This window comes from Sapajus apella, unplaced genomic scaffold (genome assembly GCF_009761245.1).
Source record: "Sapajus apella isolate SASKATOON/1434 unplaced genomic scaffold, GSC_monkey_1.0 scaffold27, whole genome shotgun sequence".
Taxonomy (NCBI): Eukaryota; Metazoa; Chordata; class Mammalia; order Primates; family Cebidae; genus Sapajus; species Sapajus apella.
Window position 1 is genome coordinate 9,761,365 of NW_022436967.1, and position 23,942 is coordinate 9,785,306.

Here is a 23,942-nt window from a genome sequence, read left to right on the forward strand (position 1 = left end):
AATTAGCCAGGTATGGTGGCACATGCCTGTAATCCCAGCTACTCAGGAGGCTGAGGCAGGAGAATCACTTGAACCCAGGAGGCAGAGGTTGTGGTGAGCCAAGATTGGGTCATTGCACTCCAGCCTGGGCAACAAGAGCGAAACTCCGTCTCAAAAAACCACACACACACAATAGATTATAGAGTGGTCAAAGACTTAAAATGTAGAAAGTGCTTAGAACAGTGTTTGACACAGTAAGCATTACATCAATGTCAGTATGTTGTTATCTAAAACAAATGATTTTGGAATAAGCAGACCCTAGGTTTCATGAACATGACTTGGCAACAATAGTACAATGCTTTAAAACGCCTCATTGGTTGGTTCATCCCACACTTTGCTTCAATTAAAGGAATGAGGATCAGAGCTACTTGATAGACACACAAAATTTCCTATGTACACATCCAAATTAATGAAGAATCTCAGTAATGTTAGTAACAACAAAGCCAAGACAGCATGGTAGTTCCCTTTGCTACTTGCCCTTTTTCTCCTTTGGGACAAATGTGACGGAAAGCAAATTATCTGACTAGGAATTTGAGACTTGAGGCTGAAAGAAACTAATGCCGATTGCTTCTGCTTATTTTCTACAATAACATAATAATGTATGCCAAAAATTGCTGCCTATGATCTTAGAGATTTCATGTTCAAAATATGCACATGACCAAGCATGCACTGTAACTGTGAGAAACACTGAGTATTAGCGCTTAAATTCAAAATTATAAAAACACATCATAAGCTAAAAAAAAATTCTGATGACTATATTCAGCCTTTGAGACACCAATAGAGACACCTAGTTGTACATTCAAAAATGAATAGTGACTTTACCTGAGTAGCAATGTTACAGATGACTTTTATGTTTGTGTATCTTTTTTCTAATTGTTTTACCATGCACATGATTTCCTTTCATCAAAGGATAAAAAAGATATACAATACTTTAATTATAGGTTAAGTGACCCAGCTGTACCTAAATGAATTTGTTAATTCATTACATGTTAGAAAACCACATGGCAAGCCTTATGAGAAGAGGACAGGATGGATACCCACTTTAAGGAAGAAAACAGAAAAATATGTGGGTGAGGTCAATTTGAGGTGGCAAAGAACATTCTTAGATGATTGTCTGTTATAGAAAAGTCCAGTATACCATTTTCAACAGGCAGAATTCATAGTGATTCAAATGTGCTGAAATGTGGTAAGTGCTTTCTAAATGTGGTGAAATTGTATTTAAGTATCCAAAATGACTATCTAAAGAATTGTTTTCTTTAAAGCTGTAACTATGCAATACATCTGCAAATCATACTCTTTGACTGAGAATACATCTTTCATACATCTTTCCAGGTGTCAATAGCATTTATTCATCAAATGCCAGAGGAAATGTTAAAGCACAATGAAGGTCAGAGAGTCATATTATTAACCTTGTATGGATTTTGTATAGAAATGGATGATAGCCAGACAGAGCTGAATAGATCACTTTAAGCTTTTGAGTTTAAAATAAAGGCTTTAGAACTTGGAATTTCTCTTATTAGAAAATTATCTGCTAAACTTTGCTTGCTTGTTGACTCATAGGCAGTGATTATAAAGCATAAATTGTGGGGTGTGTGCATGTAGAACTTATTTAATGGAGTTAGATCAGGGTCATAAATATCCTAAAAATCACTGGAATTCGTAGCTACACTAAAATTTCCACAGTTTGAGATCCATGAGACTAGTTTCATGAAAAGGCATCGTCATGATGAACCTAAATCAGGCAGTGGATCAGCCTTAAGAAAACAATCTCCACCTTATGTGTGATTTTGCATTTCAGAGGAAATGCATAGTCCCGCTAATGCTTCGAACTTTACATGATGTCTGAAATAATAAATATGGATGTGATCTATGCATATTTTGCAAACCAAATAGAATGTTGAGAGTTTACTGATTTTTAAAAGCTATTTAGAAAGCTAGTCAAAAGCAGTGAGCAGCTTTAAGTATGTATTACAAGAGAATTACAGAGTTCCACCTCAAGGTACTGCTTAGTTCTGTGTTCAAAAAAAAAAAAAACTGCAAATAAAAAACAATTATAGTAAGAGATTTAATTCAGAAAAGCTGAAGAAAGTAAACATTTGTAAAGGGTCACATTCTGAAGAAGGGAACTCTAGTGCCTTATAAAAAGAAATTTTTATATTTAACACTTCTGCAAATCATTTTTGGAAAATGCAATGAATGTAACATCCTCAAAACACTGTGAATATTAAAAGTAGCCAGGCACGGTGGCTCATGCCTATAATCCCAGCACTTTGGGAGGCCAAGGCAGGTGGAAAACCTGAGGTCAGGAGCTCGAGACCAGCTTGACCAACATGGCAAAATCCCGTCTCTACTACAAATGCAGTAATTAGCCAGGAGGGGTGGTGAGTGCCTATAATCTCAGCTACTTGGGAGGCTGAGGCAGGAGAATTGATTGAACCTGGGAGGCAGGTTGCAGTGAGCTGAGATCCCACCATTGAACTCCAGCCTGGGTAACAGAGAGAGACTCCATCTCCGAGGAAAAAAAGTAAAAGCAACTTATCTGTTATCTATACAAAATATTCTACTCCAGTTGTTTCTCAAAGTGATTTCCTGGAAACATTAATTCCACAAAATTTCTATAAATAATGGGCATTAACTACGGGAAGTAGTTTAGAACAGTAGTTATGAGTAAGGGCTCTAGGTGCAAAGAAGGTAAGTTTAAATTATGCCCCCACCACTTACGTGTCGTTGGACGTATTTCTTAATTGCTCTATGTCTCAGTTTTCTAAGCTACAAAATAGGGCTAAAAATGGCATCTATAACACAAGATTCATGTATAAAGTTCTTAGTGTTCAGAACATAGTGAATATTCAATAAATAGTCGTCGCATTATAATTGGTATTACTATTATGTTAAAAATTACAGTGGTCAAATACGTTTGGGATACACTGGATTAATAAAATGAGACATTACTCTTCTGAAAGATTTTGGAGTTATTATCATGCTAATATTCAGTAATCCTCCAAAGGATAAATAGAATTTACAGTGTTTTCCAAACTTTTTTCACCATGAAAGCTGTTTTCTCTCAGCACATTTTTCAAAACTAATGTCAAAGAACTGGGTTGAGGAATATAAATAACAAGGGGATTTCAAAAAGATTTTTTTTAAGAAAGATAATACAAAAGAATATTTCTACTATTATCACTCTAGTCAGGAGCTTTTTTCACGTCCCAGAGTCTTGCACAGTGGCTAAGAGTTTTAGTGCTAAATTATACCATCTGGCTTTGAGTACCAGCTCTATTACTTACCCACTGTGTGATCTTTAGGGAAGAAAATGAACTTCTTTGAGCCTCTGCATCCTCATTTTCTTTCTGCAGCAGCCTCAATTATTGCCTACTCAGAAGAAAGAATTTGACTGAGGAGCATAAGGCAAAAGGAAAGACCAAGGCAAGTTTTAGAGCAGTAACGAAAGGAAGGAAAGTACGCTTGGAAGAGGACCAAGCAGGCAACTCGAGAGACCAAGCGTGCGGCTTTACTGCTCGACTTGGCGTTTTTATACCCTGGCATACTTCCGGTGTCTTGCATTACTCCTCCCCACCCCTGAGATCTTACTGGAAGCAGCTGATTGCTAGCATCAGGTGTTTTCTATTAGGAACGGCCTTTCCCTGGTGCCAGCTGTGACTAATTGTTTCTTTAACAAGACCCTTACAACGGCTTGTCCATTACCTGACATCATTACAACCTGTTGTCCATCACCTGATGGTTGCCCAACACTCCTGGCGTGTGTACTCGGCTCATCCCTGAATAGCTACCTACAGAAACAACCATGCCTATCTCACAGGCTTGCCATGAGGATTAAAGGAACAAGTGTAAAGCACTTGCTAGAATTCTACCAAGCTAGGGACAGAAATCCTGCTCAGGGCATCCTGGGCCCTGATGTGTCTGTATTTCCCCATCTCCTTAAGCTTCTGAGGCAGGAGAATTGATTGAACCTGGGAGACAGGTTGCAGTGAGCCAAGATCTCGCCATTGCACTCCAGCCTGGGCAAGAGAGCGAGAATCCATCTCCAAGGAAAAAAAAAGTAAAAGCAATTTATCTATACAAAATATTCTATTCCAGTTGTTTCTCAAAGTGATTTTCTGGAAACATTAATTCCACAAAATTTCTACAAACAAAGGGCATTAACTACGGGAATTAGTTTAGAATAGTAGTTATGAGTAAGGGCTCTAGGTGCAAAGAAGGTAAGCTCAAATTATGCCCTCACCTTCTGATTCTGCCTTTGACTTGAAAGCCAGGAAAATGTAGGTGTCTCCATATATTCCTTGTTGAGGACATATTATTGCTAGAAGATTTTCTTGGATTATAACATAAATCCCAAACATAAAGAGGAGTGGCATAACAAAGCATTCAGCTTCTCAGAGTCTTCGTGACTGAGCCCGGCAGTAATTGTGTCACTACCAAGACTTTGGGACCAAAGGAAGCTGCTCTGAGAAATGCCGTATTTTCTCTTGCCTTGTGAGCATTTGCTTCTGCTGGATTTCTATATTATTTTTATTATAAATTTGGAAATTAACATAATTATACTTGGGCCATAGTAGGGTTGGAGAGGAGTGTTCTTTCTATCCATAGTCAAACGGAAATACTGTACTACAGCAAAACCATCTCAACAGTAAGCACAATGAACATTGTTAGCCGGCGCTGCCATTCAGGGCTGGAGTCAGGATTTGTGAGGCCAGAAGCATACACAATATGGGGGAACTCTGAAAAAAACAGAAATACAGAGTTGTAAAAAAGTTAGACACAGAATCTTAAAAGGGATCCATGCAAATGAGCCCTGAAGCAAAAGCTTCATTAGCTTTACAATAAATTCACTCAGGAGACAGAAAATACATGTTCCTGCCTTCAAGGATTTTAAAATAAAGGAAATAAGACAATGCCTAAGAGTTTAAACAGCGTTGAAAAATATAAGAGAAAATTCAATATGGTGCTATGTAAATACCACAAAGCAGTATATAATACATTTCTAAGTGAATGGCACTTGTAATACATGTTGCAGAAACTCAAAAGATAATCACCATAAACTGAAATTACTTTAGAAGGATTCACAGAGGAGGTGACATTTTAATCAGGTTTAAAAAGAAGGATTGGAGTAGGCAGAAAGAAAACTTCTGTGTATTCAGAGGTTCAAATCATTTAAGTTGAAAGGAGCAGAGCTGCTTGGTTGGGGCAGAGGCTTTTGGAAGAACAGTAATTGAACACAGGTTCAGGAGCAGCCAATTAAAGGTCCTAACAACTTTGAGCTTAACCTGGCAAGCTACTAATCTTCTTGAAAACAATGGAGTGACATATCAAAGTGGTGTTCAGAACAGCCAGCCAGGTCATTGAGTGTGGAATAGAGACACTGGCAGCAGGTACAGCCTCTGAGAGCATAAGAGACTAAATGGTCTTCAAGTAGCAGCGCTGACCATGGAAATGAAGGGACATATTCAAGGGATAGCTGCAAAGAGGGATCAACAAGAATTGATAACTGTTTGTGGACAAGAACAACAACAAATAATGAAGAGGTCAATGGTGACACCAGGCTGTCAAAGCTGGTAACTTGGAGAATAACTTAACTGAACTGGAAAGTCGGAAATAAAGAGATTTGTAGGAGGACAAGTTCATATTTAGGTATATAAGGTTTAAGGTAAAGAAAGAATACAGATTTTCATGTTCATGAGAAAATTGTAAATATTATTCAAAAGTGATTCCAAATAAAGAATGTCTACCGATTAAATTCTAGTAGCCTAAGAAAGTGATTTTTTTCAAAATAGAGTATCACCATATATTGGAAGGTTCTGGGTTTGAAGTCAAGAAACCTCAGCTCCAGACATTATACGTATAATTATATATCATCTAATAATATAACATAATGTATATATTAAAGCACAAAGCATTTTATTACTTTTATTTTAGATTCAGGGAGTCCATGAGCTTATTTGTAACATAGGTATACTGCATGGTGTTGCAGTTCGGGCACTTCAGAATCCCATTGCCCAAGTAGCGTACATCATACCTGGTAAGTAGTTTTTCAACGCTTGCCCCTTGTTTCCTTCTTCCTCCCTTTTGGAATTCTCAGTGTTTATCATTCTCATCTTTGCTTCCCCATGCACCCAATGGTTAGCTCTCACTTGTAAGTTAGAACGTGTGATATTGGTTTTTTGTTCTGTGTTAATTTTCTTAGAATTATGGCCTTCTGCTGCATCCATGTTGCTGCAATGGATGTTACTTTATTCTTTTTTATAGCTGCATACTATTGCATGGTATATAATTACCTCATTTCCTTATGCAATCCAAGATTCATGAGCATCTGCTTTGATACCATGTCTTTGCTGTCGTGAATAGTGCTGCAATAAACATATGAGTATAGGTGTCTTTTTAGTAGAATAATTTATTTTCCTCTGGGCAAATACCCAGCAATGGGTTCCTAGTTCAAATGGTATAATTCTATTTTTAGTTCTTTGAGACATCTCCAAATTGCTTTCCACAGGGGCTGAACTAATTTGCATTCCCACAAACAATATACAAGGGTTCCCCTTTCTCTACAACTTTGACACCTGACACTTTTTGACTTTTAAATACTAGCAATTTTAACTGGTGTGAGATGGTATCACATTGTGGCTTTTATTTACATCTCTCTGATAATTAGGTATGATGAACAATTTTTTTGTATGTTTGTTGGCTGTTTTTATGTCTTCCTTTGAGAAAAGCCTATTCATATACTTTGTCTGCTTCTCTTCTTATTAAATTACGTATAGATTCCTATACATTAGTCTTTTGTCCTATGCAGTTTGCAAACATTTTACTCCACACTGTAGAGACACGTATATTTAAGGGAGCTAGCTGACTGGATCCTTCACAGGCAGAGTTCCAATATGTTATGATTCTCTGAAAAAGTCACCTAATTTCCCCTAAATTAGTCAGTGAAGTCTATAAATTTTGAAAACACAAAATATCTACATTTAAAATCTTTCTTCAAAAGTTATAATTTTTTTAGAGGTAAGCATCACAATATTGCTGTAACATTTTAAAGGGGTGCAATTTTAACTTATAGTTTCAGGAACTTCAGAGAACACTGTCAATTTAAATGTAATGCTTTGCAAATACATTATACCACTCAATACCTGAAATAAACCAATTATCTATATTGACTATGTGTACTAATATTTTCATGTTAATTACTAATTAATATTGTTTCATATTTGTGATAAGCACATAATTTACTTATGTGCTTATCAACTATAGACTGTTCATTTCAAAAATCTTAATTCTGGTTCACACAATTTCTGACCCAGCTTTCTGAGTCATTAAATTTTCAGATACTCATATTGAATAGCCTAAGGTATTTGGAAACTCCAAGAAAACATGGCCACATGTCATAATGTGTGTTCTTCATTTTTCTCACTTTTGGCATTCAATATACAAAATCTCTCACCTTCATAATCCTAGAGTCCATTAAAAGGTTGCCCTGGTGCCCCTCATGGTGCCAGAAGATAACTGAAAATTGGAGAATTTACTTCCATTACTCAGCCTCAAGCCCCAGGTTTAAATGTGAGAGTCCAGGCCTGTGCATCACTGGTATACTGTTCCATGTTATGGTAATGTTATATTCCAACTACCAAAATGAGACAGAAGATCAAATGCCATGTTATAAGTAAAGCAATGTGTTTCTTGTTACCCTGGCCTTGATATAATTAAGCTCAAATAACATTTTTTACCAATATCCCCAAGGCAATAAATACATCATTATATTTTTTAATTCTATTAATTGCATTAAAATATTTTACCCATAGTATACTACAAAAAAATTTTTTGAAGAATTGCTTGTTGTGACTTAATACAGGTACACTACTTATGCAGTATATACAAGGTTTACCAACATAAACATGTTTTTATTTTGTCTATAAACAATTCTTGAGAATAGACTATAAGCGGTTTCTCGCTAGGTTCTAAAAAGGAAATTCAAAGAACTGAAGATGTAATCCCTGCCCTTAAAAAAGTTATAATCTTTCTTATTAGGGGGAAAAAACCCAAAATGCACATCTACTAATGAACAGTTCAAAGCTAATGAACAGTTCAAAAAAGCATTAAGAACCTGACTGGAATACACAGAAAAGTCATAAAAACACGGAGATAAATATGAGTTGGAGTAGTCAGAAAAGCCTCTTGGAACTTGAGCTGCACAAGAAAGGAAAATACATATGTTTATTGTAACTATCTTATAGATATTATTTTGCCTACTTTAATTTCAATTTGTTTGAAATTTGAAAGTGATCACAGCAGTTAGCATTTACTGCCCACCTTCTATGCTAGTTGCTGACTACTATGTACCCCTCCAAAATGTATTAGAATGTTGTTCTAACCTAGGTATACATTAAATGCTTAGCAAGTACTCATCAATTAATACACATTTATTAGGTAAGCATGACTTCTTTGTTTCAGATGTTGGAATTACAAAAAAAGAGACTTGTCCGTTGCCCTTAGATGACCCACAACCTAGTGGAAAAACACAAAACTGTGAGCAACCTGTGAGAAGACAGTATGAAAAGTGCTTTAATAGAAGTATGGGTACACAGAGCATAGGACCTCTAGTTCTGATGGTGGAAACTCCAAGAGCGGGAGTGCCAGCAGTGACCTCACAGGATGAGCAGGAACAGAACAGGAAAGGAAACAAGTGTGTTACAAGGGAAGAAATAGCATGAACAAAAGCCCAGAACCTTGAGAAATCTGAAGGGATACTGGAGATAAGGGGAGCATAAGGCACTTGGTGGATGGGCCGTGGTGAAAGAAGTGGTGTTGGCAGAAGGGGTGCAGATCACTGGACTGACATTCAAGTTTATGCTGAAATCATGTGGACCACTGAAGGATGTAAGCAGTTTTTTTTAAATTTATTATACTTTAAGTTCTGGAGTACATGTACAGATCATGCAGGATTGTTACATAGATGTACATATGCCATGGTGGTTTGCTGCATCCATTTCCCCATCACCTACATTAGGTATTTCTCCTAATGTTATCCCTCCCCAATCTTCCCACCCCTGGCTATCCCTCCCCTAGCCTCCCACCCCACAATAGACCCCAGTGTGTGATGTTCCCCTCTCTCTGTCCATGTGTTCACGTTGTTCAACACCCACTTATGAGTGAAAACATGTGGTGTTTGGAAAATTACTCTGGAAGATGTATAGAAAAACCAAAATACTCTGAGAAATCTGAAGTCTTATTCAAAATTTATTTTATTTATTTATATATTATTTATTTCTATCCCAATTTCTCCTAACTACACTGGTAAGGTTTTATTTTCAATGTTATAGACTTTATTTCAAACAGTTATTATGCAATCAATGTTTATAAGACAAAAGGATCTTAAAAAATACAATTAAACTCAATTCGATAGAATTCTTTATTCTCTCACTACAACATAATGCTTCTTGAATTTCCTAGTGCAGAATACATTGATGTCTCTTTAATTATTCATTCCCCATTATGTAAAGAAAATTAACCAACGTGACCCTGACTAAAGAAAAGAAAACAACATTTAAAGCCAAGAATAAATTGTGATAAAGCATAGGTCTAAACAGCTATTTAGAAAAGTATTCCATCATAAAAGCAGAAGCAATTTATGTGCAAAAAAGCTTAAAACTCCATATAGTCAATGGTATGATTGTTCTTTTGCTCCTTTACATTCTCAAAGTCTCCCTAGCTCTGAGCTACTTTTGCTTAGAAATAGAATTAGAATGATTTCTAAAATGTATTATATTGACTTTTCCCTCTTTTTGTAAATAGATTATGTTCTTTCTAATATCCCAACATAGTCAAAGGCATTCTTCAGGTAACTCGCAAATTTCAGTAAAACTGTTGCCTTCAGTAGAAGTTCAATATGCCAAAATAATTTTATATGTGGTATGAAATTTCACTTGTTTTGTTACGTAGTTTAGAAATATCAAAAGTTAACCAGAAAATGTATTGAACACAATAATATGAGTATGTGTGAACAAATAACACATTTTTTAAATTCTCATATTCAAATGTTCTCTGGTATGAAACTTCTTAAGCAAGATTCCTATTTTATAAAACCAACTTTATGTGTAAAGCTCAATGCAAATATATATACACACACATATACATACACACACATATATATATACACATATATATACACATATATATATACACACACAGAGAGACACACACACAGACACACACACACACACACACACACAGAACATTTTTAGGCACTCTAATGCTCAACTGCTGATGTATTCTAAAATAGCTTGATGCTTATCAAATTCTCAACTTTGAAATTTCCACTTGATGCCAGCTCTACATAAAAAAAGAGTTTGACCTGATTAGTTGATTTTTTGTTTTGTTTTTGCTTTTTTTAATTAGGTTTCCACAGAGGACTGTCATACAACCTATAGTAACAAAGAGGTTTGACCAAAATGCTATGGTTATTTGACCAAAAATGCTATGGTTCCTGAAAGGCAAAATTAAATTTCTCTTAACTGGAAGAAATACGCTTCTAAAAGTCAATAAAAGAACAGATAACACTCTTTTAATGGATAGGTTTTGTTTAGCTGTATAACCTTTTTTTGACAGATTTATTTTTAAAACTCTCTGCAGGAAAATTACTAATGATTTTCAAATCATTATAATAGGAAACCAAGCAACATTAAAGTTAGGACTGAGTTGTATCAGAATTAGAGAACTTTATTTCAAGATGTTTCCTTTCATCTATAAGGGCAAAGGATTACAAGAGTTGTGTGATTATATCAGATCAATAGAATCAATGTAAATACACAGTTTGGATAAGTAGGCTAAAAACTCTTTGCTGTATCATTTCTTCAATTATAGGAATTTACATTTTGCCCACCTTTTTTCAAATAATTGCCTCTACTCACTACCTTGCCTATATACAGAGCCCTAAAAGAAAAACAATAATTCATGTAGGTTTCTGCAGCCATTTATTTTTCTTTCTGACAAATCCACTTGAAATTATATATTTTTATATCTAATACTACTACTGAGTTATGATTTTTTAAAGATTTTGATTGTAGACAGGCAGAAGATATCATAAAATCAAACTGGCATCTTCTCTTTATAGGACAATCAGCTTATATTTTATAAAGGATGTGAAGGATCTGCAAAATAAAATGATTAACTTTATCTAATGAGGTCCAAACATGGATGATGTAGGTATATTAAAATGACTAGGATTATTACTTCGAATACAGAAAAGTAATCATATAGAGAGAGCTTTTGATATGAAGTTACTTTGTATAATAAAAAGTGAGTTTTATAATCAAAATCTATTAATTTGAAATGTTATATATAAAAGTATATATATAATTTTTAGGTAATCTAATAATCCTATATAGTATCATGCATATGTCAAATTTAAGTAGGATTTAATGAAGAGCATTTTTACCCATTAAGATGTAAAATAATATTTAAGTCTTAACTGCACCCTAGTTATAAGCAAGATATAGAACAAAGTAGGAAAATGAGACAAAATTATATAAAGTCTTTACACTAGAGCCAAAAAAATTATATAGTCTCCTACCTGGAATTTTAGCAATTACAATGATGAACTAGATATAAACAACATCATAGGGATAATATAAAAATCTCAATTTGGAAAAGAAAAAGTTACAAGATCCTCATTGGGCTATACAAAATTATAATACTGTAAAGTTGTCCCACTATAGAACAAGGTGATCTCTGAAATTACAAGGCAGTGAATTCAGAACTATAAAAAGGAAATATTACTTCATAACCTTTAGTTAACCTGTAGCTACAGTTCCACAGAAGGTCATAAAATCATATTCTGTGGTTGGATTTAAAAGCTGGATAATTTTATAGCCACTCATAATACCAGGGCTCAAGATCATTGCCTTCAGTGGCTGGATTAGAATTCTTTGAGCATCCATATGAATACACTGCTAGGTAAGGAGGTAGGTGGTACAACATGCAGTCTTACAGGTTAAATATTGGCTTCTTGGAGTCAAATGGCAATGTTTACCACCTTTGTCTTCTTTCAAGCATCCTTGAGATTAGTGAAGGCAAATAGATGCCACAGAAAGCTGCCTTTGTAAGTCAGAACTTATATTTCAGTTATGGAATTTTCCCAGCAATTGATAGACCCATGTGCACAGTAAGCCTACATCTGATAAAACACTGGCATCAAATGGAAGCTAGAATTTCCATTTCCAGGTTATTTCAACTTGGTTAACCTTACATTTCCAAGCTGAAACTTCACTTTCCCAGCATCTAAGGCGCTTCTCTTAGATGGTGCTTTAGGTTGTGAATATTCTTCCTGTATCTATCATCTGCTTAAAAAGTACCACTTACAATGTTCTCTCTGTGCAAGCTTTTAAATTATTTTAAAAATATACTATCCTTTCATCTTTAAACATTTTTTAAATGTCCGTTTCCTGCCTCTGTGCCTTTGTTCATTCTGCCTCTATCAGTGGAATGCTATTCTCTGCCCCTCCTACTTCAAGGATCCAGTTTCTTCATGAAGTGATCCCTGATGTTCTCAGATAAAAGTGATATTCCAAACCTCCCTCCCCACCCACCACGTACATCCCAAATATTATATCTGTGATTCTGATATTTATCCATTTCTACCTATTCTAGAAGTACGTATACATTAATTTGGCTTATCTCTTGCTTAGCTCTCTTCTAGAATGTAAAAAGCTTATACATAGGAGCTATACCCAAGTCATTTCTTGTGTGTTTCACAGCACCTAGTCTAGCGTCTTCAACAAGGGCAATAATGTGTGCTTCTTTGGCAATTATGCATGCTAAGAATTACTTTGTGGCATACCTGTTATGGATATTTTTATATAATTCTTACCTTTCCTCTTCCAGCTGGCAAATGTTTTCTTTCTTGGTTACTTTTTAAATTTCCAGTAATAAAAATAATAAAAAGAAAATTAATCTCTACAAAAATACAGTTCTTAGAGCCAGTATTCATGCAAAAAGAATAACGCAGTAAAAATAGGTAAATAAAAGCATGCTGAGGTTGTCGGTATTTTAAACACAGTTATGTGGTGTTTCTTGGTAGAGCTGAATGAAGCACCAAAAATATGATTTTGTTAACCTGCTTCTTCCATCTAGTGGCAAAAAGCAGTAAGAAACAATGTCCTAGAAAAACACCATGATCAAATGGTTGTAAATGTCATTTCAGGAAATACCAATGGTAAGAGTTCAACATTCAAGGTTTAAATTATAAGTATATGATAAACATTTTTAAATAATTTTGGCAAATTGGTAGTGCTCAGCTGGGATAACTGCCGAAGTTACTTAAAGTCATCCATGTATTTGCATGCTTTCACAAAGACCTCAGCTACACATGTAAAGCTATGTATCACCCCACATTAAATTGAGATGGATTTGTTTTAGTATACATAATTATGGATCTAGAACAAACTGTTGGATAACTATTCAGAATTCCATTATTTCCTCTGCTTTAGGCACATGGCAACCATGCTGTTATAAGTTTTAAGAGGTACAATTGAGAACCACTGCAATCGGACTTCACCATTGGAATTGCCAGTGAAAATATTTTTGCAGTAATAGGAAGTGAAAAATGTTGTGACCTAAAGCATGGGTCAATTGGAGGGAGGAGAGAGGGAAAGTTTAAAGGAGGTAGAATCAGCTGCTCTGCCTTGTTAGGGCTGCTTCAAAGACACTAATGAAAATAATATGCAATGCACAGCATAATTGTGCATTCTCTGCACTCTCAAAGGCCACCAGCTTATCCCTAATACATGAGCTTTGACTGCCCTTCTAAGACTTTCTGTTTGCCTCACTGCAAATGTAATTAATGTTTTAGAAGTTAAATGTGGGTTATGCAGGAGTGTAAAGAATGTTCTCCAGGACAGCAACTTTTTCCCCTTCTTCTATTCAAGTGAACCAGTTAACCACGTGTAATGGTGATAAAAATAAAAAGCTGTCAAAGTATTTAAATATCTAAAGACTATAGGGAGAAATATAAGTTCATGAGTAGCATAATTATTTTAAAGTCAGTTTTTTTATGAAAAGAAAATATACTTTGTGTTTGTTTCCTAATTTTTAAGAAGAGAAAAATTTGTGTCTTCTTATCACCGAAACCCTTTTCCAGATGAATAGGGACCAGCTACAAAAGTTTATTGAGTAATCACGGCACACCACCACTCTGAAGTTTTTCCTACCTCACAGAAACTGGAGGATGAGCTTCTATCCTCCAATTAAGAAATCAATCAAGTGAATGGTGCTCCTGACCCCACAGCTGGGGCCAGCATTAACAACAAGACCTGTTAGCATTTAAGTGAAGACCAGGTGAAAGAACAAGTGAAGCCTTTTCTCTCCCCATGGAGCTACTATGGCTCTAGAAAGCAACTCAACTCAATGTTTGCCAAGGTTTGAGAAATGCTGCGGATGAGAGATTCCGGTGGAGCAAAGGTACTGATACTAATAACTGAGCAGTTCTGCAGGCAGTAAGGAAGAAGCCTGACAGACAAGGTCAGGCAACTCTGGAATGAGCTAGGGGCTTTATGAGTGTGCATAATTTTAAATCCACACTGCAAACTGGAGGAGAAATCCTGCTGGCTGCAGCAGCTGCAGAAGTGGAGCAACCTGGATGTCTGTCCCCTGGAGGATGGAAACTATGGACATGAGCAGCCCAATATCACCAATGCACTTCCCCAGAGTGCCGTTCACAGTCCAGACTCTATCCAGACCAAAACCAATGATATTCACAAGAGCCATTGAGGGTCATGAATTACAATGACAGGACAGCCACCAACAGCAAATAATTAGCAGTGATATTTATATAGCTCCTGCCTGCCAGTGGGAAAGTAAAAGACTACTCTTTAATTTCCAAGGCCAGCCACTGTGGCGTGAGCATGTGCCTACAGCCTGTGCTTGGGTTGATGCCCTACGTTCCCACAGTTATTCAAAAGAGGCCATCAGACTCACAGTAACCATTATTAATACTCTGAGGTTGCGGCAACTGGAAATCTACAAGCATCAGAAGAAAGAATTGTTGCAGAGAGGAACCACAACCATCACAAACCTGGAGGGCTGGGTGGGCCACCCCCATCCCATTGGCTGCCTGTTTCTCATTTTGACTGAGGCCTGCTGCCTGAATGATGACAGCTACCTGGAGATGTCTGATATGAATGAAAGCAGACCCCCTGTGTACCAACATGTACCTGCGGCTGCAGGCTCCCCAAACCAGCAGTAACTCTTACTGCCGTTGGCCCTGGAAGTTGCACTGATGGACCTGGGTCAACAGAGGGTAATGCCTGAAGGCCTCTCTACACAGGACAAGGTGTGCCATAATGAGAGCAGTTCCTAAGCCAACTCTAAGAGCTGCAGCTTGACAGTAAGCTAATGCAAACCCTACAGCATATCTTACTGCTGGAAGGGGCCCTTTCAGCAGTTGGGAGAAGTAACCCACTGAAAGAGTGTTCCCACGCATACCTGTGCCAAGTATTTGCTCTCAGCTCTGTTGCCTCATAATCCAGCCCTGTCCTATAAATTAACCTTATGTGCCATGAGGTTACCTGTTTTAGAAAACCCAGCTTCTGGCCAGGTGTGGTGGCTCACACCTGTAATCCCAACACTTTGGGAGGCTGAGGAGGGTGGATCACCTGAGGCCAGGAGTTCAAGACCAGCCTGGCCAACATGAAGAAACCCCATCTCTACTAAAAACACAAAAACAATTAGCCAGGTATGGTGGCAGGTGCCTGCAATCCCAGCTCCTCCAGAGACTGAGGCAGGAGAATCGCTTCAACCCAGGAGGCAAAGGTTGCAGTGAGCCAAGATCGCACCATTGCACTTCAGCCTGGGCAACAAGAGCGAAACTCCATCTTAAAAAAAAGAAAGAAAACCCAGCTCCTTCAGGCAACACATCCCACCCTCACCCTATGGGGTCTGTGGTGCCCAGCCATTATCCTCGCTGGTTCACACTTGGACACTTGGAATCACAGCACTGTGAACTGACCTCCACCATGCTGACTGCTGCTAAAGGAGACACTGAGACTCTTCTGGAAGCAATACAGAAGCAAAGCACATTCATTCTTCTTCCGGCATCTTCAGACTGGCCCAAATGTATTCAAGATTGCTACTCCCATTGACAGCAGTACTGACAGCACCCGGCTCAACGTGGCCCCGGAACTTGGGTTACAGGTGATACAGATGACCTTATCAACCCTTAACTGTAGACACTGGGAGATGGTGCAGTGATTGGTGACCTGTGCTACAGAAGCGGGTGAGTCTCCCACCTCTGTCTACCTGCCAGGTAAGGAATTTCTAAACCCTACTCTTGGGACAGGACAATAAATTTTTAGAGCTCTCATATTCCTATTCCTGATGGCCTAAGAAAGGATGGGGCTGCTGGTGGGAGAAGATGACCTCTGTTCAGCCAGCCCAAGCCCTGCTTTCATTGCTTTTGAACCTTATGCGGATGTCAGCAGAACTTTGACCCTCTTATCAGAAACAGGTTTAAGAGAGTGAATTTTCATCTGCCAATACTCAAGTGCTCCCTTGGGAGATAGTGTACTGGGTGGTTTGGTCCCCATCCCTGTCCATGCTTGTGAGAAACCCCAGACAATTAAGAGGCTTAGGACCCTTTCTTAAGCCCAAAGCCCCAGCACAAGACTCTACCCTGAGAGGCCTCACTTCAGCTAGAACCCCTGGCAGATCCGCAACCCTGACCTCAGGGCAAGAAAACCACAGGCTCTATTGCCTCATCCTTGTGAGAAACTAAGAGCACCTGCAGAAACCTTCAACCCTCTGATGGAGGAAGGAAGGGATAGCAAAGACCCCAAACAGGGTCTGGCCATCTAGGATGCTCCCCTTTCCCTGGTTTGTCTCAGATCATCTCAAGGTTGCTGAGGAGAAGGGAGAATTCATCTCTGCAGGCCACATTCAAACCCCAAATGGTAATCTGGGCAGAATCAAAACAGGACCCCAATGGCCACGGCTGAGCTCAGGCTCTCCCTGACATCTTGCAGAGCTGGTACACGGGCTTTACCCCTACTGAGGCTACTAGTATTGTAGCTGCCACAGCCGTATCCCACACCGCTATCCTGTGCCTCAGTCTTGACTATCCACAGCAGGAGGAACTGGCTAACTGTGCTCACACAATGGCCCTGTAGTGTACTATGAATCATCCACAGAGCTGTGCCCTGTCAGCCCTTACACTCTGTGAGGACAACCACATTGCCTTTGAGGCAGCCTACCAGATTGCCACTGACGCTGATGCTGGTGGCATGACCCATTCACAGCTGTTCACCATCGCCTGCTACGTGGGGCTCCATGGCTACCCACTCCATGCCTTCAAGCTGGCCTCACTGGCTATGAGCCATCTTAATCTGGCCTTCAAGCAGTATCAGTGATGTGCTCTGAGCTTGTGCCCTCAGTCACTCTTCAATATTTATGTCAATACTACACACTCACACTTAGTACGCATCAGCTCTAGCCACTACAGAGAGTTCACTGAATTTCTAAGCAAGGCTTGGGAGACCTTCCTGCGGCCCCAGGATGACCACTTGCAATTTGCCCAGTTCATCAACACATCTACAAAGACAAGAAAAAGCTGATGCTGCTGGTGCGAGAGTGCTTTGCCTGAGAAAGCAGATGGCTCACCGCCAGGGCAGCCTGGGTCCCCAGGTAGGATCAGGACAGGCCAAGGACACTAAAACATCTGTCCACCCTGAGAGGACTCCGAGCACCTGTGGCTGAGGCCAAAGGACCACAGGGCTAAGGTTGGGGAGAGTCCAGCTTCTCATACAGCCCACTGTTCATGGAGGAGCTGGGCCCTGCAGATCAACCAGAAACACCACAACATACGCCTCATGCCCCTGTATCCTGCATGTCCTGGGCCTTGGCCCTGTCTCCCTTGGCAAACACAGAACACTGTTATGTCTCAGGAATTGCTTAGCCAAAGAAACAGATGCGCCTATGGTACTGTAAATACTATAGTATATGTGTTGCCAATTATTGTGAAGTTGTAACTATTTATACTTCTGGTTCTGGTTTGATGGGCACTTGAAGTAGCTGCAGGTGGGAAGATATGCTTATTTTCTGAGAAGACTCACAACCATTTCTCAGGTTTCCCTTGCAGAGTGTATGCTATGAGCAGTGGAAGAGTTGGGGGTGCCACAGAGAAAAACAGCCAGTTAGAAAAAAATCCCAAGTCTAGTCTATGCAGAGTCCCCCACCTACAGAGAGGGCATTTATAGCCCAGTGGCAGGTGAGGGGCAGAGGCCAGGACTGGACTTAGACTTTTGCCTCACAAAGCTACGAGGACACTGAAGCTCCTGCTCCTGCCTCTTCAGGAGCCCGTTGAGCGCCTGAGAAACAAGCGCAGGGAGAAGATGAAAGTCTGAGAAGGCGCTGAGCTCATAATACTCATCTACTCTGGTCACCTTTGTGTTAGACAGCATGTGGTTTCATCTATAATTATGTATAACTATGTGTGTGTGTATCTGTATGGCTAAGTACATGTGTCTATGTGCAAAGACGTATCTGTGCATGCCTGTCTGTACGTGCACAGACATATTTGTGTGTATCTATGTCAGCACTATGGCTGTGTACCTGTGTGAATATGTGCACACTGGCCTGTGCATTTCTATGTGAGGATATACACATTTGTGTACACGTGAGGATGCATATCTATTGTAAATGCATTCATTTTTGCGCATGTTTAGTGTGTATTTGTATCTGGGTACACATGAGGACGTGTGAAAATCTGTTTGTGTCTGTGTGTATGCTTGCAATCCATGCATCCATGTCTTTATATGTGTAACTGAGCATATTTCTACATGTAGGGATGTCTTTGTATTCATGTTTGAGGATCTGCATGAATGTGTCCTTCCTGCTGGCCAGATTTCTCTTCCCCGTTCCTCTTAAATCTCTCTCACCACCTAAACGTTTGTTTCCCATCTCAGCGCCTCCTCTATTCATTCTCTCACCAAACAAGCTCCTAAGCACCAGTCTCCCTCTGCCATCAGATTGGCTGCGTTAGCTCCGCAGTTCTCTTCTCGCCCTGTACTTGCTTTCTTCCCCTGCCTTTCTACCTCAGGCTTCCACTGCCTGCTTTTGCCACAGTCTCATTGCTCACTGACTCGAAGGCTAGAGCTGGTCAGCACTGAGCCTCTTCCTTCCTGACTAATTTCTAGCCCTAGTGGGCAGCCCTGTCTTAGCCCTGGCTGACCTCCACGGTGTATCATCATGTTCCTGCTACCTTCCTGACCTCTATGCTCAGCCTGGAATTGATACAGGAGGTAACAAGGGCATTCAGAAGGGTCAGTTGGATACCAGTGTCTTGGTGTTTACTGTGTCACGTCTTAGTTCCTGAGTTGGGGTTGGGGTGTGATAGGAAAGGGGTAGCATAGCTAGAATAAGAACTAAGAACTTCTCCATCTGCTTTACTTTTTCTTCTTTGACAAACCGTCACCATTTTCACTCCAAACTGACCAAGAAGTTATATTTACCATTTGTGGCTCTATCCAGCCAAGGGCCCCTACAACCTCTCAGCCCAATGGGTTGGTTAAGAAAAAGAGAGAGAGAAGTCATTCTCATTTCTGTATCACAATTTCCCTTTTTGGCAAGTGTGTGAACTCACCGTGCTTTTCTATGAATAAACCGTGAATCACATAAAAGATCATTTTTCCGGCCAGGCGCAGTGGCTCATGCCTGTAATCCCTGCAATTTGGGAGGCTGAGGTGGGCAGATCACGAGGTCAAGAGATCAAGACCAGCCTGGCCAACATGGTGAAACCCCATCTCTACTAACAATACAAAAATTAGCTGGGCTTGGTGATGAGTGCCTGTAGTCCCGGCTATTCGGGATGTTGAGGCAGGAGAATTACTTGAACCTGGGAAGCAGGAGTTGCAGTGAGCCAAGATCACATGACTGCACTCCAGCCTGGCAACAGGATGAGACTCCGTCTCAAAAAAAAAAAAGTCATTTTTCTAGAAGGAAAAAAAAAAAAATTCCTAAACCCAGAGGGGACCAGCAAAAAACTATAGATGATTATAGATTTCCTGTGAGTGAATATGGATTAGGATGACCTGATGCTATAAACCAAATGTTATTGCCCTCCTCAAATTCATGTGTTGAAATCTAATTCCCAATGTGATGGCATTTGGAGGTGGGGCCTTGGGAGGTGATTAGGTTATGAAGGCGGAGGCCTGATGAATGGGATTAGTGCCCCTATCCAAGGACCACAGAGAGCTCCCTCATCTCTTCTGTCATCTGAAGACACAGTAGAAACAGGACTATTAACCAGGAAGCCAGCCCTCACTAGAAACGGAATCTGCTGACCACTTGACCTTGGATTTTACCATCTCCAGAACTATGAGAAATACATTTGTTTCTATGCTACCTAGGCTATGACATTCTGTTTTGACCCTCAGATTAGATAAAGAACCAACATATCAACTTGTACACATAATTTTTGGAATCTGATGTCAAATCTTTGATGGCAAAAGGTGATTGATCTGCCAGAGAAATGAACCTATATGATCCCTCTTTCCACAAGAAACCAGTGAGTCAAAACGGGCAAAAGTAGATCAAGGTCTTCTAAAAGCCATACCTGAAAGGTTTCCAATAATAGTTGATTTGATGGTAATTTGATCACACAAACCAGCACAACAAAAAGACACAGCTATCAGAGAATTTCAGGATAGCCTCAAAAACACCATCTAACATTAGGGAGTTAAAGAAGGCCTGAAGTTTCAAAAAGCCAAACTTTACTTAAACGTCATTGTATAAACTTGTAATTCTAACACTATGAATAAATCCTAGGGCAGGTGATGCCATGGAGACCCTGAGCACAAGTGCTGAATTTGGAAGCTTTGTTCCTGTACCCTTCGGAGATGCTCTGTGACCACTTCATCCCCTGCCCACCTGTCAAGAAGAGCCCATCCTGGGCAGCACATCAGGGGTAAACAGCCCAGATGCCCAGTTGAGGGCAGCTCCCAGAGGAGAAAGAGGGCACCTCTGGGAGCAGGAGGAGCTGCTGGAACCCCTCCTCGCAGGCTCCTTTTCCTGCTCTCTAGCACCTTTTCAGGCAGATATACACCCCCAGAAGCAGCAGCTCAAGCAGGTCCTGCAGCAGCACAGGAGCGGCTCTGCTCAATGGGAGAAGCCTCTCTCCAGCGAGGCAGAGGAACCCAGGCTGCATGTCCGGGTCTCTGCCTCCATGGTTCCCACTGTGCCCAGGACAGGAGCAGGATGGTAGCTGCTGACTGGGACCATGCTGGCCACCACTAGCTCCAGCCACACTTTCAGCTCTGGGGCTGAGGCCAGTGGTCACAGCAGGTGCCAGGACGGCAGGCAGCTCCTCATTGGGCTTGTCATTGGCTGTACCAGGGCAGGGGTGAGAGGGCTCTGGAGCATCCTCTAGCTCCAGCGCTATTCCTGAGGGGGCCCTTCCTCTGGTGTTGGCCCTGGCTGAACAGTACTGGAAGTTCCTGTGGTGCTGCATATGGAGAAGGAGCTGAAAAAGGAGAAAGGGTCACCAACATCAGTCGCTTTCCACTGGAATTTCTGAACACAAATACAACCTCATTGAATTTAAAGGAATTTCAGCCTGAAAACAGCACCCCAAGAAAGTCTTCCAGACTGCAAGCCACCTCATCATGTGCCTGTGCCTCATAGGCTCCAGAGGCTCCAGCTGGATGAGGACAAGGACAATGTGTAGATGTGACCCTGATGGGATCACTGGTGAGGCCTGGCCTGGTAGAACCTGCCCTGGCCTGCCCTGTGGTACCTGGGGCACCTTTGGCCAAATGGCCAGAGGGTCTGGGGTGAATGATGAGCCTTTGTTGGCATCATTGGAAAAGGGTCTCATCCCTGCTAAGCAGGAGCCTCAAGATGTGGGGATGCAGCACGAGAACATCTTACTCTCCTGAGCGTCTCCCACCAAACAAGCTGGCTACAAGGCTGACTCTAGGATAGGGGCACCCAGTTACCAGAGCTCTCTAAGTTCTTTTCATCTGTCATCAAGGAAGTGAGGTCACTTCTTTAAGTTTCCGTCCCCTCAGCCCCTTCCTTCCATAAGACCTACTCGGGACCCCACTGAGCTGCTGACTGCTTACCACCCCTGCAGGTCAACGTCTTACCTATACACAGTTATATCCACCCAGAGCCTGCTTGTATTCCTGCACCTGATGTTCACCAGAAGCCAGATGTCCTCCTCAGGCCTGATTTCCACCTGGGACCTGCATGTTCACCTGGGGTCTGATGTCTGCCTTGGGCTTATGTCCCATTTGTGGCCTTTTGTCCACCTGGGGACTGGTATGCAGATGGGTTCTGATGGCCTACTGGATCTTGTTGTTCACCTAAGGCCTGGTGCCCACCTGGGGCCTGGTAATCACCTGGGACCTGGGTATCACTTAAGGCCCAATGTGCACCTAAAGCCTGAGTTTTTACCTGGGTCCTGATGATCACCTGGGGACTGGATGTCTACCTTGGGTCTAATGTCTACCTGGAGCTTACATATCTACCTAAGGCATGGTAGATGTCTACATGAGTTTGGTGTTTAGCATGGCCCTGCTGTCCACCTAGGGCCTTCATGTCCTTCTGGGGCCTGGCTGTCAACTTAGGGCCTGGTGTACACCTTGAGTTCAGTGTCCACTTGGGGCCTGATGTCTACTTGGGGACTGGTGTCCTCCTGAGGTGGGAAGATCCCTGGGGCCCAGGAGGACAAGGCTGCAGTGAGTTGTGGTTGTGCCACTGAACTCCAGCCTGGGTGACAGAGTGAGACCCTGTCTCAAACAAATAAACAAAAAAGACACAAATTATATAGCTGTAAAAAAAAATGTTCTTTCTTTATAACCTTATTCTATAGGCTTTTTTCTATTCTTTATTTTACTTTTAAATATTTTATTTATAAAACCAAGACACAAACACACACATTTGTCTAAGCCTATGCAGGGTCAAGATTATCAGTATCACTGTCCTCCACCTCCACATCTTGTCCCACTGGAAGGTCTTCAAGGGCAGTAACACACATGGAGTTGTCATCTCCTATGATAATAATGCCTTCTGGAAACCTCCTGAAGGACCTGCCTGAGGCTGTTTCACAGTTAACTTAAAAAAAAAAGGTAGTAAGCATATACTCTAAAATAACAATAAAAAGTATAGGATAGCAAATACATAAAACATTAACATCATCATTTATTATTTTCATCAAGCATTATGCACTGTACATAATTGTATGTTCATACCTACATCACCACAAACATGTAAGTAATGAATTGCACTGTGAGATTACAACAGCTATGATGTCGCGAGGTGATAGCTACATTATTATCTTATGGGACCACTGTCTTATGTGTGGTCCGTTGATGACCAAAATGTCATTATGCAGTGCAGAACTGTATTTGAGAATGGTATAAATATACTCAGAAATACATAAAAGATGCAACATTAGGGTAGCAGCAAAAGACATGGAAATTTTATTTTATGCATTATTTTATACTAGGGAGTTGACATAAATGTGTTTAAGGTTTGAGGTTTTGATTCGCTGGATTTAGAGAGATTAAGGAGAAATTAAAAAGAATAAAGAAATGTTATTTATCCTGTGTTTCCCATAAAGTTACTTAATATGGAATCAATGAAATTCCTGCAGCTTTGATTAGATAGGTATATGATAAAGAGGTGATAGATCAACAAAGATAGAGATGGGTAGATAGATAGACAGACAGAGAGATACAGATGTGATAATGATTCTTCACTTGACCAAACTAGTCAGGCTCTTAAGCCTTTTCCTAAGTCCATCTCTATTGCCTTATAAAATTCACTTTTAGCAAGAACCCTCCACCCAGAACATTACTCTGGATGTCTCATCATGCTGGATATCCGATAGGGCTCCTCATCCCTTG

At 40.2% G+C, this 23,942-nt stretch overlaps 1 protein-coding gene and 1 pseudogene across 1 annotated transcript; one reads left to right on the plus strand and one right to left on the minus strand.

Moving 5' to 3' along the window:
* The first annotated feature begins 14,167 nt into the window (after nucleotides 1-14,167).
* On the plus strand, nucleotides 14,168-17,444 carry LOC116560752 (annotated as a pseudogene).
* Nucleotides 17,445-20,059: 2,615 nt separating this feature from the next.
* Nucleotides 20,060-22,444, minus strand: CUNH2orf27A (chromosome unknown C2orf27A homolog). The gene is given in 6 exon segments (XM_032292283.1): nucleotides 20,060-21,036; nucleotides 21,039-21,119; nucleotides 21,122-21,280; nucleotides 21,283-21,324; nucleotides 21,327-21,367; nucleotides 21,369-22,444. Coding segments are annotated over 6 exon segments (540 nt in total). The 5' UTR covers nucleotides 21,542-22,444; the 3' UTR covers nucleotides 20,060-20,992.
* Between the last annotated feature and the right edge of the window lie 1,498 nt (nucleotides 22,445-23,942).